This window comes from Leopardus geoffroyi, chromosome A2 (assembly GCF_018350155.1).
Source record: "Leopardus geoffroyi isolate Oge1 chromosome A2, O.geoffroyi_Oge1_pat1.0, whole genome shotgun sequence".
Taxonomy (NCBI): Eukaryota; Metazoa; Chordata; class Mammalia; order Carnivora; family Felidae; genus Leopardus; species Leopardus geoffroyi.
The window spans coordinates 156,985,422-157,005,381 of NC_059331.1; the positions used below are offsets into that span (position 1 = coordinate 156,985,422).

The 19,960-nt window shown below is 48.8% G+C and overlaps 1 gene segment (V, D, J or C); it reads left to right on the forward strand.

Annotated features, from left to right (window-relative positions):
- The first annotated feature begins 5,308 nt into the window (after nucleotides 1-5,308).
- Nucleotides 5,309-7,095, forward strand: LOC123606998. The segment is given in 2 exon segments: nucleotides 5,309-5,947; nucleotides 6,050-7,095. Coding segments are annotated over 2 exon segments (618 nt in total).
- The last annotated feature ends 12,865 nt before the right edge of the window (nucleotides 7,096-19,960 follow it).

Sequence of the window (19,960 nt, forward strand, 5' to 3'; positions counted from 1 at the left end):
GTAGGATATCGGAATGACAGAGAACAGGGAAAAACAAAGAAGAGAATGATAGAGACAGAAACTTGTACCAAAGGATGAGAAACAATAAAATTCTGGGAGAGAACATTTCAATCTGGCAACAGAGTTCTGGTCTTCATTCTGCCGCTAGCTTCCATTCTGGGGGGTCTTTGCACATTAACATCCTCATGTATAAAATGAACACCCACAGAAAATCAGGGGGAAATAGAAGTTAACACAATCTTTGATCCACATACAAGAGTCTTGTTAAAGTGTTAACACAACTAAATTATGTCTCTGTCAGCATTCGCTTCCCACTGCTCTGTCCTAAAGATCCTTGACTTATCTTTGAAGATCCTTGACTTGCCTTTCAAACAAACCACCTGTGCCTTCGTTCAGGACCACGGTCTGCTAAAATAAATAGCACTACGAGTATTTTCTTGTTTCTGGATTTACTGTCCTTCAACCTACCTCCATACTGTTTTACCAGAGTGGTCTTTCTAAAATTCAAATGGATCATGTCATTTTCCTCCTTAAATCTCTTCGATAGCTCCATATTGATGTTGGGATGCATTTAAGTTCTTGGGCATGGCATTGAAGCCTATGAACCTGGACACTCTTCACTATTTCACACCTCTGTGCCTTTCCCACTTGCCTCACCAGTTTAACACCCACTCATTCTCTAGGTCTCTAATCAGAGAGAATCCTGATGAACCTCACCTGTACTCTCTAGCTCAAATCAGGCCTTCTTGAGTTTTCTTGTCAGCTTCTACTTTTATAACATTTAGTTCCAATTATATATAAATTGTGTGAGTATCTATCTGTGTAGTGTTGATCGTTTAAAATTCCTGAGGGCACAACCGATGTCTGATTTGCTTACCATTCTGCCTCAAAGCCAACATGTATCTGGCACATGGTAATTGTTCATCAAATTACTGCTGAATGGGGTTACCTCCCTCACTTCTTCGCTCGCAAACTCCAGTTCATCCATTAAAATTTACCTTGACATCATCTCTCCTTAGAGTTAACCTCTGACATTTATCTATGCCCACCCCTAACTCCACCCCACGCTGCCTCTGACTTGACAGATAAGTCTGTTACCTTTCTGCGCTCTTTTAAAGCCGTGTGTGTATTGCTATTATAACTTCTGAATTTTCTTGTAAACGTTTATTTTTTGTCTATTTCCTCAACTAGATTATGATCTCCTGAAACAAATATTTTGTATTTAAGTTCTCAGTCTGTAGCTCTGTCTCTGGCACAGAGTAGATGCTTCAGTTTCTCTTCGCCACATCAGATGCTTGGGCCCCGTCTATAACATCCCACGAAAGGTCTTCCAGCCTCTATTGCAGAAAGGAGGTCCCAGTACCTTCTCAACCATCCAGTTGGAAAGTGTTTCCTTGTGTTGGGCCAGAAGATTGTTTAGAGCTTTTAACCATTTTTTCTTAATTTTGTCCCTAGGTAATGGAAGATCAGGAGACTCATAATAAACGATAAGTGATCAGGGGTCACGGCCAGCAGAAGATTATGGGTTTTAGAATAGTAAACAGGAGAACCAAGATAAGGCAAGGTTCGAACCCACCAGAGTTTCCCTGTCCCTATTTGTAGCAGGAGCAAATCTCAGAAGGCAACCTCAAAAGTTGCCTCATATTACTAGAAAAATAGCATGCCAGAACTAAAAGTTGAAACTATGTGCTAGCCTCTTTATACACAATGAACCAGAACTGGTTCTTAGAAAAAAAATAAACTGGTACAGGACTAGATTGCTTACAGATTTGGCTTACACTCACCTCCTTCAAAAAGCCTTCTCCAACTTGGGCAATCCCCGAACAACTGTTTTTCTGCATGTCCTTCAAATGCTGCTGAACACGGATTATACCCTACCAGTTTACGATTAGTGAAACGTCATACAGGAGTATTTTAGGTGCTTCGTCTCACTATTGGCTCTGTCTCACCACCTAGAATATTCACACACACAAAACCAAAGACGTATACCCCATAGGTTTTGTTATTTATCATTTTATTTCCCCTTCCACACGGAACCCATTGCAATCAGGACTCTTCGGTAGAGTCACAATCAATGGCTGTTTGGTGACCGGAACATAGAGGGGGCCAGTCCCCCTTCAGGCAGACTCTTGAATGCTGAGGGAGAGCATCAGGTTGTAGTTCTGAAGACCGGGGTCCTGGGGAGATGAGAGGGTGGTGATGAGAACATGTGCGCACCTGGGGATGATTGAAGGGGCCCCCTCCCTCCTCCTTCAAGAGAGGAAATATCGAGAAGCATGTGGTGGGCCATCAGGAATCACTGCTGCTTCAGGCCAGAGGAGCTCACCTTTAAGGTTCTTTGCAAAGACTGGCAGGTGAGAAAGGGTTTTGCGGGGAAGGAAGAGAAAGAAACGGATTAACATACGTGTATTATCTAGACATAGTGGTATTAAATATGTGCGGGTCTTTGTATATCAATTATACCTCAATGAAGCTGTTAAAAAATAAATAACGTCCTAGAGAACAATATGCAGAAATTTTTTTTAAAGCAATTTTTTAAAAAGATACAGCCTGTGACCTTAAAAAGCTCGAACTCAGCAGGAAGACAGGTACACGCATGCCAATAATGTGTTAGTATAGGAGGGAAGAAAGGAAAAATCTCAGACTTTTAGAACAAGGAAATTGGCATTGCTTCTTGGAGAACAGGGTGGGGGGAAAAAAAGAGAAATACAAATGGTTCAGAAAAGTCCAAGCAAGTCAAGTACATGTTCACTAGCTGCAGCCATCACTCTGCATTGATCCTGACCTGTGTCTAGAGCATAAGGGGAGAGACAAGGCCCCGAGGCCTCCCCACACCCACCGCCAACCTGAAATGCATCGAATTATTCCCCAAGCAATCTGTGAAGTGAAATATCTTTGCTGTCAGAGGACTAGTGCTTTGCATTGTATCTGTGCAGGAAGGAGGCCTGGCACAGGTGACAGAGATTCTGCCAAGTGAAGAGGGTGTTCCCAAGAAAGGGGGTGTTGGCACCCAAGTGGGGTGAGGAGAGCAGCCTGGTACAGGCCGTTGAAGCCCCAGCAGGTTGAGAAGGGTGTCCATACTGGGCAGGACGTGCGCCATGTCGGGTATCAGACGCTGGACTGAGGTGAGGAGGATTCCAACGTGGAGAGGACTCCTTGGCACAGGCTGTTGGTTCCCAAGCAGGGTGAGGGGGGCGTGTGCCAGGGAGAGACGGTTGGGGCTGCAGTGGACAATTGGGTCCATACAAGGAGACTGATCAAATATGTAACTCTGTTGAGAACAGGAGCCAGTTTTCTCAGTACTGGATAAAGGAATTGCGAATACAGAAAGAACACTAGAGTGAACCTTAGAGTACTGAAATTGGAACTGGAATTACTGGTGTAACACTTGTGGCTTTTCAATACATGTACATGGATGGAGAGTTAAAGATACATGTTAATGCGGGTGCATTCGTGTGTGTTCCCCAGGCTCTGTCCACTGATGATGTAGAAGTACTGTCACCTCAAAAGCCCAGATCTCATGCCCATCTCTTGTTTTCTGAACACTGTTATCCACTTAAAGGAACCAGGGCTCTTTGGAGAAATAGCTGATTCCAAGATGGGAGCAGGGAAAGCACAGGATGAGCCTAGAATATATTCTTGTGCTATACTATAAGGAAATCCTCAAATACCCATCGTCCTGGGGGCCCTGACAACAAGGCTAGTTTAAAAAGGGAAACATTACTTTCACTTCCAAATCTTTGGACAATGCTCGACAAACATTGGAAAATTATCATAACTATCCTTTAAAATAAAAATTAGTACTAATACATAAATAAACTTTAAAAGGGGGGGGCATGCTCGAGTGGCTCAGTTGATTAAGCATCCGACTCTTGGTTTCGGCTCAGGTCGTGATCTCACGGTACATGGGTTCGAGCCCCACATGGGCTCTGTGCTGACAGTACAGAGCCCACTTGGGACTTTCTCTCGCTCTCTCTCTCCCCCTCTCTCTGCCTCTCCCTGGCTCGCATGCTCTTTCTCTCTCTCAAAAGAAATAAACTTAAAAAAATTAGTACTGAAGCTCACCTCATGCCAGCCAAATTCATTTTTTTATCATTCCCATTTCAGCCTTGTATTGTATCCTGATGCCCTGCCCTCAATTGCTGTAAGCCGCAAGTACAAATATACCAGTGCCAACCATACCACACTGGGAAGTAATTTTTTAATGGTTAGACTCACATGTGGTCTCTTACCATTTTTCCATTGCATGTATTTATTCATTCATTCAAGTATGTGTTAATTACCTGCAAAGTGTTCAGTATTGTCATAAGGAGGCGGCGGGGGTGGGGGTGGGGGCGGGGGGAGGCTCTGGAAGGTCCTAGTGGGGCAAACATCTGGGTGGAAGCTTATCCTGAACGGCTCATACTGTTTTAAACAGAGGGTAGGAGATCAGTATTTGAGACTCTCCCTTTATCCAGGTTTCGGAGATGAGGAAATGAGAAGGTGAGTAGATGAAATGATTTAGCCATATAAAAACCAATTATATTTTAACCTTCCGAAAAACATACACTAAACCTCTCCAAACTCAATGTTGTCTAAAAGCATATCCTGGGGCACCTGGGTAGCTCTGTCAGTTAAGTGGCCGACTTCAGCTCAGGTCATGATCTCGCAATTCAGGAGTTCAAGCCCCACGTGGGGCTCTGTGTGGACCACTCAGAGCCTGGAGCCTGCTTTGGATTCTGTGTCTCCCTCTCTCTGCTCATCCCCTGCTTACTCTCTCTCTCTCTCTCTCTCTCTCTCAAAAATAAATAAACATTAATAAATAAATTTAAAAAATAATAAAAAAAGCATGTCATATTGCTCCTATGAGTCTAGAAACATTTTGAGGATGAGAATATTGCCTTTCTCGCCAATGCTTGTTGGACAAACTGAAATTCTGTGTGCTCTGTGCTCCCCTGGGCCCAGGAGTAAGGACTGGAGGCAGCAGGTGGAGAGGAGGTTAATGTGCCCCTGTGACCTCTAGGAGGAGCTGTGACTTCACCAAAATTCCCGAGGCTGGTCTGGAAGAAGGAAGGGGAATGGGAAGGAGGCTTAAGAAGGAAGCAAATGCTCTGGCAGCAGGGTTTGCTCCTGGTTCTGCTTGGGACATGGTACCTGAACAGCCTAGATGCGAAAATCTAGTCCAGGTTGCACTTCTCCAACCTCAATAGCATCGCGTCTGCGGTCCCCGTGGCCCCTGTCTCTCAGGACCTTTTGTTACTCTCCAGTGCTTCCCCTGTATGTGTGGGTGCCCTGTTCAGGCTCAGCACCCCAAGTAGGCGAGATGCTTTCCGGGGGCACGGCTTGCAGCATATTTCTCTCATAACCTCGTCAGCACCCACTGACGGTGCTTCCTACCCAGTTAGCATTAAATTCCTGTGTCTTAAAATGAGTGCAGCTGGCTCCAGGGAAAGGTTCTGGAAGCCAAGCAAGGTGGCCTCTGAGTTAAGCCAGGATGGGGCTTGCGTGGGTTTCTCCTGGCTCCCTGAGAGGTGGTGGGGGCGGCGGGGGGAGGGGGACACCTGTCCAAGGGGAAGGGATGTGTGTTTGAGTGGAGGAGGTGCTGTTAAGCAGAAAGAGGAAGGAAAGACTCAGTTATTCATTGGGGAGGGGAGGAAGCTACTGACAATGACAAAAAAAAAAAGCAACTGCCAGAAACCTCCTCGAGGCAGAGGGGGGATGGGCCTTTCCTCCGCCTAGGGACCTGCATCCAAACCCACGGCAGGGGGGGGCAAGGGGGGGTGGGAGAGGAAACGTGAGCTGTAGAACCAACAGGGGCAGTGACCTCCCGAGCAAATCCTCTGTCGGGGCCACGGACACACATGCAGAAGACAGGAACCTGAGCAGAGAGTCACTGGGTCCCTTCCGTCAGACACTGCGATGAGCTACCAGCCCCTCTGCTGTGTGGTCCTTTGTGTCCTCGGGGCAAGTGAGTCTGGGAACAGGTGGGACATCTCTGTCCTCGGGTTTCTAGCTTCTCTCATGGAGCTGCTTCCCAAGACGCTCTAAATTTGTTTTCTTGCTCCCACAGTCCCCGTGGACACTGCAGTTACCCAGACACCAAAACACCTGGTCGCAGCGACAGGGAGTAAGGGGACCCTGAAGTGCGAACAACGTCTGGGACATAACGTTATGTACTGGTACAAACAGAGTGCTCAGAGGCCACCGAAGCTCATGTTTGCCTACAGCTATAAGGAACTCGCCGAAAATGACAGTGTCCCCAGTCGCTTCACACCCGAGTGCTCAGACAGCTCCCACCTGCACCTTCACGTGGCCGCCCTACAGCCAGAGGACTCCGCCCTGTATCTCTGTGCGAGCAGCGAGGACACAGCCCCGCACAGCCAACTGCTCCCCGTGCACAAACCTCCTGGGTGCAGCCGGGGAGCCGTGGGGGCGACCACGGCTCAGCTCGACATCTCCGGTGGGACCCCAGACAGACAGAAACCCCAGGCCACGACGTGCCGGTCGGTTCGCTGGATGCAGCAAGGCCCAGTTCCCTGCACAGACGCCCACAGCCTGTGGCCTGGCTCTGCCCGGGGCCAGACTGTGCCCGCGGCTGAGTGCGGGACGGAAAGGGTCCACCTCAAGTTCCTCCGGTAGCTTCCGATCGGCACGTGGCCCCGGGGACTCTTTCAGGAGGCACGCTGCACTCTGGCCGCGGCGGCCCTGCCAAGCCTCCTGCCAACCGGTACCTTTCTCTGCCTGTTCCTTCCACCCAGGTGAGACCCTGGATCTCAGCCCTGGTCCCAGCTCCAGACGCGCTCCGAGCCCCTATGCAGAACACCTGCTTGCCTCACCACAGGGCCCTGTCAGTCCCTACCACTGAGGACAGTGGCTCCCTCGTGAGTTTCGGATCGCTGTCCTCGAGGCCACTCTCTGCTGCACACCCGGGGACTCAGCTCTGCGCAGGCTCCTCTTCCTCTCGGGCTTTGACACTTTGAGGCTGGATTCTTTTTCCTTCTGTCCCTTTAATCCTAATTCTTCGGGTCTCCACATCCTGCGTTATCAGCCAGAGAGCCTGATGGCCCTGGATCGTTGCCCGCAACAGGCAGGAAGGGGAGAAGGCCCCCAGCGTTTCAGAGCACGACCGTATACTCGGGGTTGTGCTGAACCCCATATTTTCTGGCATTGCCCCTTGCAATGGCCCCAGTGCTTGCACACACCTTGGGACCCTAAGGGCTGAGCGGAGCCCTGTGTCCTGGGGAGTCCGATGCCCGCACTGACACCAAGGCTCCCTCCTCTCTCCTGTAGGGGGCGCTCCAGGGGGAAGTGGGCGTTGCAGGAAATGTAATGCCTCAGTCAGACTGACTAGGAACCATGGGAGCTCAGAATTCTCCTCCTGTTTCTGATGCCCAGAAGCCTGTTCTAGGAGAGAACTCATTCCTTCCCAATCCCGTCATGGATTCCTGGCTCTTATGTTGGGTGAGTTTTAGTCTCTTGGAAGCAGGTGAATCTTTGGGAATTTCTCATCTTGGATTTACCTGAGGCTCTTTCAAACCATTTCCTTATTCAATCTCTGGCTTCTTTCTCCTCCCTCAGGACACACAGAACCTGAAGTCAGGCAGACCCCCAGCCACCAGGGCACAGAGATGCGGACGAGAGGAATCCTGAGATGTGACCCAATTTATGGGTTCTGTACATTGGTACAGACAGATCCTGGGACAGAAAGTGGAGTTTCTAGTTTTATTCTACAAGGATGATCTCTTGGAGAAGTCTGAAACAATCAAGGATCGATTCTCGGGTCAAAGGCCTGATGGATCATTCTCCACTCTGCGGATCCAGCCCACAGAGCTGGGAGATTCAGCCACGTACTTCTGTGCCAGCAGCTCAGCCACAGCCTTGCACAGACACCTCCAGCCTGCACACAAACCCTCTTTGTATGTATCTGCCTCTTTTCCAGCTACCAGAATGCTTTTGCTGCCCAAGAAAGTCTGATTTGACTTGTTTTTTCAGCCGTTTCCAAATAGATATCTGAAATTTAATCACCAAAGTAGTTTATCTTTGGCAGGAATGTCCAGGGAGCATTTTTTGCCAAATTTTTATAGATACTACAGAGCTTGACTGTGGCCTCCAAAGATGGAGCGTTGTTGCCCAGGAAAAGACCATCACATGGCCTATGTCTTCTCTTTACTTCCTTTTGCATCTTGGATTTTGTTTTGCTTTAGTAGCTTAGAAAAAACCATTTTAACTCATAGAATCAGAAATGGTTATCAAGGAAGGGCTTTAGTATTTCCATAAGAGTATAGAGGATTTCCAACAGTAAATCTTCAGAAGGACGTGCAGTTCAGCATAAGGGCCTGGACTGTCGATGAGTCTTTCCCAGTAAGTACTTGACGCGTTTGGGGAAATGATGTTAACTCACATGAGAATGAGTTAAGAGAACAGTAACAATGGAGTCCGCTCTTGGGACAAGGCCAACAGAGGTCTAAACCAGTGAGAGAACCACCAGAATATAGCAGGACAGGGCAGGATCGAATTCAGCAGCAAAAATCAAGTAGCACCTAGAAGCAGAGCATGAATGAACTTGTCACCCTGAACTTGACATGGGGCATCCAGATTAACTTCCTGGGTTTTGAGTAAGATCTCAGTGTTCTTGAAGGCCTGGAGCAGGAAAGGCAGAGTGAAGACTTCAATAGAAAAGAATGAATTTCCTCATAATAAGTCAGGATGAGCTCAAGCAATGAATAGAGGCGAAAAAAGTGTGAGCAGATCATATCAGTTATAAACACATGAAATATTCATTTACTCAAGTTATATCCATGCCAGCACCACCATCTACAGGGTCTTCTCCAGGGTCATCTACAGCACCACCAACTACAGAATGACTTTCCTCCTGACATGAATCCCACCAACTTTGCAGACCAAAGGATCCCATTTTACAGCTAAGGAAATGAAATCATGGACCTGTAGTGGTGGGATCCATTCTTGTTTTCATGTACTACGTCCTTCAGAAGCATCTTACCTTGTAGAAATGAAGAAAGGACCTAGTAAAGGTTTGGCTAAGGGGCTAGCTCAGATATAATACCCTCAAGCTCGGGAGATACTTTCTAGGATGTGGTATGACTTGTACAGAGGGCTGAGATATGGAACTATGTACTCAATCCATGAATCCAGAAGCCAAAGGGTGGGGGGAGGATGGGTATCCCTCTCATTACCACCCCCAGTGATCCAGCTGCAAATCCAGGCTTCTTTTCCCTGTATTTTTAGGGTCTTCTAGATAAAAAGTTCTGATTCTTTAAGACAGGGGTGCTTCCACCACAGGACATATGAACATGAACTATGACTGTACCTGGTCATTTTGGGCTCCTTTCGATGGAAGCCCAATAGGTAAGGAAGGAGGTATTGATCTTGACTATCATGAGGTGATAGAGTTGCTCCTACATAATGGAAACAGGGAAAGGTTTACCTGGAATTCAGAGAACTAGTTCAAACATCTCTTGGTGCCTAAATTCCTGGTGATAATGACAGTTCTGCAATTGCAACCATTTTGGCCTGACAAAGTAAATGTACCTAAGGGACTCAAAACCCTCAGAGACGAATGTCTGGGTCACCCCACAAAACAAACATCTTAGACCACAGAAGTGCTAAGCAAAGTTGGAGAAAATCTAGAATTGGTGATAAGGGAGATAATAAATCTCAGTAATGGCTTTGTGTACAGTAAGAGCAGCGGTCCTATAGCCCTAACCCTGTATTTGTACAGATTGCAGCTGAACCCCACCTTGAAGACCTTATTATTTGGACTTGAAACAATGCAGGGGGTAGACTATTTGAAATGCCTCGATTGTATCACCACCTATCTTCCTGGCTCTACCCCTGATTCCAGCCACAACTATTTCATGCAGCTATTCCAAGCAGACATTGACCCCTTCATATGGATTGAACCTCCTCTTAAATATGGGCAGTGTATCTAGCTTTCTTCCTGAAGTGCTCTGTGGCTGTGGTTGAGACACATGAATGGCCTACTAGAAGCTTATACACGCACGACCCAGAAGTGTCAGGGTGTTAATGCTCTATGGGACAATCCTCAACCAATGGGGGGATGAGAACGAAGAAATAAAGCTTTGTGTCTGTCTCAGACTCCCTAGAAAGTTCTAGATTGACGAGCAGCCATTTATCTATAATGATGGCCCAATTAATATACATCTTTTTCATATTGTCCATCCTTTTTGTTTCTGTGCATGATTTGGCCTCGATATCTCCATCTGACTTATCTTCCACTTTTCCTATTCTTTCCAGCTGTATCTGTTCTGCCTTTAACCCCATATATTGAATTGTTAATCATAGGTATTTTGTATATTTTGTTTCTACAGTCTCCATTTACATGTTTACTGTAGTTTCCAGTTGTCCACTAAAATTCTCCATTTTGTCATTCACTTTGTTGAATATAGTATCGACAGTTATTTTAATATCAGTGTCTGACAACTCCATCTGAATCATTTTGGCTCTGTTTCTTTTTTTTTTTTTTTTGTAATTTTTTTTAATGTTTATGTAGTTTTGAGAGACAGACAGAAACAGAGCACGAGTGGGGAAGGAGGAGAGAGAGAGGGAGACACAGGATCCGAAGCAGGCTCCAGGCTCTGAGCTGTCAGCACAGAGCCCGATGTGGGGCTCCAACCTACGAACCATGAGATCATGACCGGAGCCGACAGCGGCGCTTAACCGACTGAGCCACCCAGCTGCCCCTGTTTCTTTTTTTTTTTAAGTTCGTTTTATTTATTTTGAGAGAGAGAGAGATAGAGAGCAAGCGGGGAGGGGCAGAGAGAGAGGGAGACAGAATCCTAAGCAGGCTCCATTCTGTCATCACAAAACCCAATGGGGGTTCAAAATCACAAACCATGAGATCGTGACCTGAGCTGAAGCCAAGAGTCAGATGCTTAACCAACTTAGCCACCCAGGTACCCCTTGGGTCTTTTTCTTTGTTTTTTCTTCTTGCTTTTGGCCATGTGATGTTGTTTCCTCACGCAATAGATAATATGTGTTTGAAAGCTAGATATTGTATATGAAAAACTATAGATATAATCTCAAGTACTGAATGGTATATTTTCCTGTAGAGAGGATTCCTTTTTGCTTATGCTAGGACATATTGGAAGAGGCAAATCTTTTTTTTTTTTTTTAATTTTTAATGTTTATTTATTTTTGAGAGAGAGGGAGACAGACAAAGTGTGAACAAGGGAGGAGCAGAGAGAGGGAGACACAGAATCCGAAACAGGCTCTGTGCTGTCAGCACAGAGCCCGACGCCGGGCCCGAACTCACAAACGGTGAGATCATGACCTGAGCCGAAGTCAGACGCTCAACCGACTGAGCCACCCAGACGTCCCCAGATCTTCTTAATCTGGTTGATAATTGAGCTGGATTGAAGCTAAGCTTTAGTTTTTTTGATGGCTGTTCACTTTTGCTCCTAGTATGTGATCATTTAGGTTCCAAACTAAACGTCTGGAGTATTTCTACTTTATTAAAGTTTAATTTGCATAACATAATATTTACCTATTTCAAGTGTACAACTCAGTGACTTTAAATAAATTTATGCCCTGAGCAACTATCACCATGAATCAGTTCTGAAGCGCTTCCACTGCCCCCAAATTTCCTTTGTCCTCATTTGCAGTCAATCCCCACTCCTACTTGAGGCCCCAAGGCCTCAGTCTTCACCAAGACCTTCTCTTAGGCAGTCCCTGAACACAGACATTGCTCCCCAGACCAGTAAGGTCATGTGATTCCTCCAAGCTTCTCCCTTCTCAGACTTCTCTTTCTTCTTAGCTTCTTAGCTGCTGATATTAAATTGGCAGTAACAGTCAGGGAAAAGTGATCTTTCAGATTATCCTTTCTCTCTGGGATGTTGATCTCTTATCCTTCTCCCTTCTTTCCTTTCTTTGCAAAGCTTCACTTGTAAGCTACAAGGTGCGAGGAGGTAGGTGCTTGGGGACTGGGTGCATAAGCCTCACTAGCTCAGCAAACATCTAGGGGTGCTCCTGGTTAGTGTCATACAATCTTATTTTATGTTTTAATTAAAGTTTATTTATTTATTTATTTATTTTGAGAGAGACAGAGACAGCACAAGTGGGGAAAGGGGCAGAGAGGCAGAGGGAGAATCCCAAGCAGGCTTCGCCCTGCCGGCACAGAGCCCGGTGTGGGGCTCAGACCCATGAAGCCGCGAGATCATGACCTGAGCCGAAACCAAGAGTCAGACGCTTGACCAACTGAGCCACCCAGGTGCCTCAGCATCATACAATTTTAAAACTGGGAAAAGACCTGGAAATTATTTATTTCAGCTCATTGTTTTATAGATGAGGAAGTGGGAAGTCATATGAAGGATAGTTTTTAACTGTGTTACTGCTGAATAGATTCCTAACTTCCATATGATATAGATTTTTCTATCTCTGGTCTAGAGTAGTCTGTGAATTTCTTTTTGCTCCTATCAGAGTATAAGCATCATGAGAGTGAGCATATTGCCTTACTCGTGCTTTGCACTAAGTAGCCATTCAATGACTGCAAACAAACAAAACATGCTAAAAGTTCCAGGAAAGATGGTAGTTGTTTCTGTTTTGCTCACTACTGTTTCCCTGGTGCTTGTTCTGTGTTCAATGAAAAACAACAACAACAAAGGAACCACTTGTCTTGGAAGAAGTTTCACCACTAGTTGACCGTGTCGCCGGTTTGTGTGTGCGTGCGTGCGTGCGTGCGCGTGCGCGCGCGTGCTGCCTCTGTGGCAGTCTTAGCTCCCTGCTCCAGTGCCTGGTCCTTGCTGATTTCGGTTTCTTAAGGGCTGGCTGGAGCCTGGGCCCGGGAGGGCCCTGAGGTCTGAGAAGTGTGCTTTGCTGACCACTAGGAGGCGCTGTGGCTTTTCCAGAACCCTGAAGCGGGGGTGGGGCGGAAGGAGGGAAAGAATCAAGGGGGCAGTGGTTCTCACCAGGGCAATTTGGTGACTTAGGAGACATTTTGTTGTCCCAGCTGGGGCTGGGGAGTGCTACTGGCGTGCAGTGGGTAGAGGCCAGTGCACAGGACAGCTCCCACAGCACAGAATTATACGGGGGCTGCTGAGCAAAAATCAGACATTCAAGGGAGCCAAGATTTGAGTGGGATCACCCTGAATTATTGTGAAGAAGAAGATCCAGAGAAGAGAAACTAGCCAGACTCTGAGACCAGATCTGGAGGAGGGAAAAGGCAGGGAGGCAGAGAAACATCATTTTTTAAAAATTATGTTTATTGTTTTAGAAAGAGAGAGCATGAGCAGAGGGACAGAGAGAGAGAAAGAGAGAGAGATAGAGAGACAAAGACAGAGAATCTCAAACAGGCTCCATGTTCAGTGTGGAGCCTGACTCAGGGCTCGATCCCACAACCCAGTTGGTTGAGTCTGGTGGTCTGATCCCAGACTCTGTTGCTTGAGTCTGATGCTCAACCAGCTGAGCCACCCAGGTGCCCCGGCAGAGAAAGATCCTTAAGGCAGCATGCCTGCCCCATTCAAACTACCCCCAGAAATTCCAAACTCCTTTGAAAGGAGTAGGAATGAAAATGTCTTTGAAAGGAGTAGGGCAAGAAATGAAAAACGAAGAGAGCCCAAGAATGGGGAAGTCATTCTAGGCTGTGACATCACAGACCAGGAAGGGTGTGGACAACTGCAGCCTGGCTCTTACCTCTGAGGACTGGAACCCCTGGTGGGTCTCCGCCTGTCTCCACCATGGGCTCCGGCCTCCTCTGCTGTGTGGTCCTCTGCCTCCTGGGAGCAGGTGAGTCCTCGGTCCAGGTGCTGTGATGCAGCTTTGAGTCTCTAAGCCTGTGTTCACCAGGTGTCCAGCAACAGGCTACCTCCTGGGACTTGTCTGAATTCTGCTTCTTTCCTTCTCAGCCCCCCTGGACACAGCAATCTCCCAGACTCCCAAATACCTCATCGCACAGATGGGAACTGAGAAGTTCCTACAATGTGAACAAAAGCTGAGCCATGATGCTATGTACTGGTATAAGCAGGATTCCAAGAAATTGCTGAAGATCATGTTTGCCTACAATAATAAGGAACTCGTTCACAATGAAACAGTTCCAAGTCGTTTCTCACCTAAATCTCCTGACAAAGCTCGTTTAAACCTTCGTGTCAGCGCCCTGGAGACAGGTGACTCTGCCGTGTATCTCTGTGCCAGCAGCCAACACAGCGTTGCAGAGTCACTGCCTCCCTGTGCACAAACCCCCTGGCCCAGCCAGGAAGCTGCGGAAGGGGCTATGTCTTGACCCTGAGGCTCCATTCACCCCCGTGAGACCCTTAGACGGGAGTTTCCAGTCTGTAGTACAGGCTGCCCATACACCCGGTGAGGTTCTTCTTTATTTATGCCCACAGAAGTCTCCCAGAATTCTACTTATCAGCTAGAGCAGGGGTTTCCAGTAAATTCGCGGAAGTACTCGGGATTTCACAAACAAGAAGATCTTAACTGGTGGAAGAAGCCCTTCCTTGAATTTCTTTGCCGGTACTTACTGTACAAACATTATGACCGAAAACACGCTATTCACTAAAAATGTTCCCTGAGCAAAAGCCTGGAGGAAAGTGGGGTGAAGGCAAAAGTTTCTAAGACCACAGGGAAGTCAGATTATTATTGAGTGCACTGGTGAATAGAAAAATATTTGGAGAAGCATGAAAGTTCATGGCAATAGGTAAACTAGAGAGAAAGAAAGACAATATAGAATAGAAGCTCTGGATTGCTTATGTTCTCCTAAACACCCACAGGGGTAGGCTTGTGCACTACAGACTCCTCCTCCAGGAGGGCTGACCGGGGCGATTCTTCCCAAATCTGACCGAGTAGCATCTTGAAGATTCCTCCAGAGCAGGCAGTACCCAGGTGGCAGAGGACATTGAACACTGAAAGGACTTTCTACACAAATCTCTATGCGGTAGCCAGTTGTTGGCCCTACCTTAAGCGAGATAACATGAGCAAATTTGTATTTGGTACAGCACTGGTACCAGTATGGATCAGAAGAGAGATGTTTCGGGGAGGAAATAAACAACTCGGAGACTTTGAAAATATTCTACATGATGCGGCACCTGTGTGGCTCAGTCGGTTAAGTGTCCCACTTTGGCTCAGGTCATGATCTCATGGCTGGTGAGTTCGAGCCCCACGTCGGGCTCTGTGCTGACAGCTCAGAGCCTGGAGCCTGTTTCACATTCTGTGTCTCCCTCTCTCTCTCTGCCCCTCCTCCACTCACACTCTGTGTCTCTCTCTTTCTCTTAAAAATAAATAAACATTAAAAAAATAAAATATTCTACCTGAAAGATTATAGACAATATAGAAGAGAAGCTCTGGCTTATTTATGTTATGATCTCCTGAAGAACGTTAGGTTTCAATCTTGCAGTTTCTAATGTAGGATTTGCTAGGATCTATTTCGGTTTTGCCCTCCCCGGTAGGGAGCCCTAGCATGCGGTCATTATTACTAGCGCCTGGCCTTTCAGCGGACTCCGTGGGCATCACAGAACATCCACCAGTGTCTCTTATCCTACCTGGGTCTGAATGCCAATGTCATCCAGCTGAGTGCCTTCTGAAATCTCTGCTCAGCTCTCCAGCCTACTAAGTGTCCTCTGCTCAGCCTTCTGGAGTCCCACCCTGAGCATGCACATAAGGAAGTAGACAAGGAAAAAAAGGATTTCCTGACACTCAGCCTTGGGGTTCCTTTTCAGTACTCTGTGCCCCGATCCAAGCTGTCTTGGGATCAGTTATGTCTTTTCTCTAGATCTTCAAGCAACATACACTATTCTACGTTATACAGATAACATTTATTTGAATTTCCTTGCATGTTTACCATTCTACTTCTTCACTGCAACTCAGATTTTCTTTACATCATTTTCCTCCTTCAGGCACATCCCTAATTCAGGTACCCGAAACTCCCCTTTCACCCACCCCTTGCTTTGGGAAATGCTTATGTTCGCTTTTGTTCTCAGGGCAACCCCGCCTTTCTCTTCCACTTATTGCTCCAGGTTTCAGTTTAAATTCTACTGTCTTTTGTAATCCTTGGGAGTTTACTTATTGGGAGCCAAACAATCCCAAGTTTTTGCGGTTTCATTGTAGAGGAGTGTCTTCTTGCTACAGTGGATGTCCAGCGTAAGAAATACAACAGTAGCAATGCCAGCCTTTGAACTAAGTTTAATTTTGGGTTCTTGCCTAAGAATGGAATATCTCCACCTGTATGAACTAGAGGCCCCTCATATACGTAACCTGTTCAGGAGGAGAATATCCAACGCCTTTGCTTAAACTCTCACCCATACTACCCTTACATTTTTTGTTTTATGGGCCACCCGGAAACTCTGATAGACTTTATTCTGTTAGAAAAATGAGTAGGAATTGAATGTCCTAGGTATGCGGATGAACGGCAACGTTGCCAACCCTTTTTGTTGTTTCAGAGGCTTCTTTCGTCTTCACACTTCCGTGGATCTGGTGTCATCACAGCCCCAACCCCTCCAGCTCCCCATCTGTGGAATGAGGGATAGGGCGCCCTCTGCAGCGCCGCCACTGGGCTGGTTCGAAGCCCGCAATCTGGGAAACGTGCTGCCTGGGCCACAAGGAGGCGCTGTGGCGCCATTGAAAACTCGGAGGCTGGGGTGAAGGGAAAGGATGGGATTGAAGGGAGGGAAGGGGTCAGGAGGGAAAGAGTGCATTGGGGCTCCATCCTTGGGTCATTTGGGGGCATCAGTTGAAGGTCCCTCGAAGATACTAAACTGAAATCATTTTCAAATTGATTTCCCTTCGTCCTGCACAGGATGCCTTCTGTTGTTCTCGTTAAGCATCCTGTTTACTCTCAGCCCAGCCAAGCTTTGTACCCTCAGTGCTGGGACAGAGGATGGCTGCTCCCTCGTCCTCCCCCTACCCTCCCCCCCCCCCCCCCCCCAGCCAGTGTCTGGCTCCTGGCTGGCATCCAGTCCTGCCTTTTTAGTGGTGGGCACTGGGCCCAAACGGAACCACAGCCCTCCTATTTCCCTCCTCCATGAGGTGGGCAAAAGGGCTCCATGGGGCTTAGACACTGAGGGAAGCATCTGCATGACTGAGCGGAGAAGGAAGGAGATCTCTTGAAGCGGAAACGATCTGTTGCCGAGTGGGGTCTTGGAAGGAAGCTGGATAGAGAGAGAGCCTAAAAACGAGGATGGAAGCTAATAGCAGGGGAGCGTCTGTCAGAGGAATAGCTCATCCCAGTCCATTCAAATCCACCTTCTGCCAGAATCTGTACAAGGACAAGGTGTGAAGCTGGAGGAAGAAACACCCCCCTGGGTCAGGGACAGTGACATCACAGGCCAACCACTAAACAAGGCCAAGGAGACCAGAGCCTGGCTCCCTGCCCAGGACACCTAGTTACATGGTGCTCACCTTGGCCCTGACTCCACCATGGGCTTCAGGCTGCTCTGCTGTGTGGCTCTCTGTCTCCTGGAAGCAGGTGAGTCTTGGGTCCCGATGGGCAGCCCTTGTACCCCATGCTAAGTCCCAAGGGCTGCAGCAATACTCTGTGTGAATTCTGCTCCTTTCTTCCAACAGTCCCCGGGGACACTGCAGTTACCCAGACACCAAAACACCTGGTCGCAGCGACAGGGAGTAAGAGGACCCTGAAGTGCGAACAACGTCTGGGACATAACGCTATGTACTGGTACAAACAGAGTGCTCAGAGGCCACCGAAGCTCATGTTTGCCTACAACTATAAGGAACTCGCCGAAAATGACAGTGTCCCCAGTCGCTTCACACCCGAGTGCTCAGACAGCTCCCACCTGCACCTTCACGTGGCCGCCCTACAGCCAGAGGACTCCGCCGTGTATCTCTGTGCCAGCAGCAAGGACACAGCCCCGCACAGCCAACTGCTCCCCGTGCACAAACCTCCTGGGTGCAGCCGGGGAGCCGTGGGGGCGACCACGGCTCAGCTCGACATCTCCGGTGGGACCCCAGACAGACAGAAACCCCAGGCCACGACGTGCCGGTCGGTTCTCTGGATGCAGCAAGGCCCAGTTCCCTGCACAGACGCCCACAGCCTGTGGCCTGGCTCTGCCCGGGGCCAGACTGTGCCCGCGGCTGAGTGCGGGACGGAAAGGGTCCACCTCAAGTTCCTCCGGTAGCTTCCGATCGGCACGTGGCCCCGGGGACTCTTTCAGGAGGCACGCTGCACTCTGGCCGCGGCGGCCCTGCCAAGCCTCCTGCCAACGCGTACCTTTCTCTGCCTGTTCCTTCCACCCAGGTGAGACCCTGGATCTCAGCCCTGGTCCCAGCTCCAGACGCGCTCCGAGCCCCTATGCAGAACACCTGCTTGCCTCACCACAGGGCCCTGTCAGTCCCTACCACTGAGGACAGTGGCTCCCTCGTGAGGTTCGGATCGCTGTCCTCGAGGCCACTCTCTGCTGCACACCCGGGGACTCAGCTCTGCGCAGGCTCCTCTTCCTCTCGGGCTTTGACACTTTGAGGCTGGATTCTTTTTCCTTCTGTCCCTTTAATCCTAATTCTTCGGGTCTCCACATCCTGCGTTATCAGCCAGAGAGCCTGATGGCCCTGGATCGTTGCCCGCAACAGGCAGGAAGGGGAGAAGGCCCCCAGCGTTTCAGAGCAGGACCGTATACTCGGGGTTGTCTGTGCTGAACCCCATATTTTCTGGCATCGCCCCTTGCAATGGCCCCAGTGCTGCACACACCTTGGGACCCTAAGGGCTGAGCGGAGCCCTGTGTCCTGGGGAGTCCGAGGCCTGCACTGACACCAAGGCTCCCTCCTCTCTCCTGTAGGGGGCAGTGAGGACCCCTGAGCAAAGTTTCAGACCAAAAAAACCAGGTGCCGGTTGAACTAATGTGGCAACTCTCCTGTCAAGGCACATCCTTAGACTGTGGGGTTTCTTTTACCTGAATGCGACTCTTCCCTGTCAGCTGGTTGAAAGAGATAAACACCTCTGGATTTGGTATTTTTTAAGGACTGTCTTATCACGAAATAAAACTAGCCTGCCGTAAAGTGCATTGTTTGGTTTAAGGTTTGACAGGGTCCTCTAAACAAACACTGTGTCCCCACAAATCATGCCCTACAGAGGACCAGAGGAGACGAACGGGGTCCTCACGGGCGGTGTCTTGCTCCAGACCCGGCAGGCCCACGGTTTCTGAGCTGTGGTCCTCAGGAACCAAGGGGTCCCTGAGTCATGGCTGTCGACACTCAGGGTCAGCACTGAGCTTTGGGGAATCGGAGAAGGGGTTTCCAGGTGAGGTCCTGGTGCCCAAGCCAGCTGCAAAGGGAAGGAGGAGACCAGCCTTTGGGAAATGGGTTCGAGACATAAGTGTGTGTGTCTTCGCCCGTTCGTTTATTCTGTAACCCAGCTGTCCTTCTCCGATTTCTCTTTTCTTCTCACTCAAGGCTCGACCTGGAGCTTCAGATCTGCGGAGACACCTGCCCTAAACCACACAGGCAGCAAACGGCGCTGCCACCAGCTCAGAGCCAGTGGACAATGAATGGGTTGGGCCCTTAGTGTCCTCGTCCATCCTCCTTCCCTTGCGCTGAGATGTCCTGTCAGGCTTCAGGTCTCTCCTCCTCACGTGCGCTCCTCTCCACACTGACGCTCCCAGGTTGTTTCTTTTTTTGGTCCCTTTATTCCCAGCGTTAAGTCGTCAGGCTCCGAAGTGCGAGTCACAGAGTCGACGCGCCACCGGACTGTGGCTGCGATGTGGCCGCGGGGAGGAGAGCGGGTCCTGCCGGACCCTTGGCCTGGTGCCCTGAGGCCCTTACTCTCGGAGGGTCCCTCTGCAGCTGCCATATTCCAGTAGAGCGTGAAGGCCAGGGGCTGAGCCCCGGGGCATCGCGTATGGGCGGCGGGGGGCACTAGGGCTTCCCACTCCCTCCTGCAGGGATGCTCCTGAACCTGCGGGTGCCGCCCAACACTGTGACATCACAGGGTCTCCTTCCTGGGCTACTAACGTCCAGATGTCCAACGGGGAGAGGCCTCCCCTCACCCTGCCACGGGCAGCAGGAT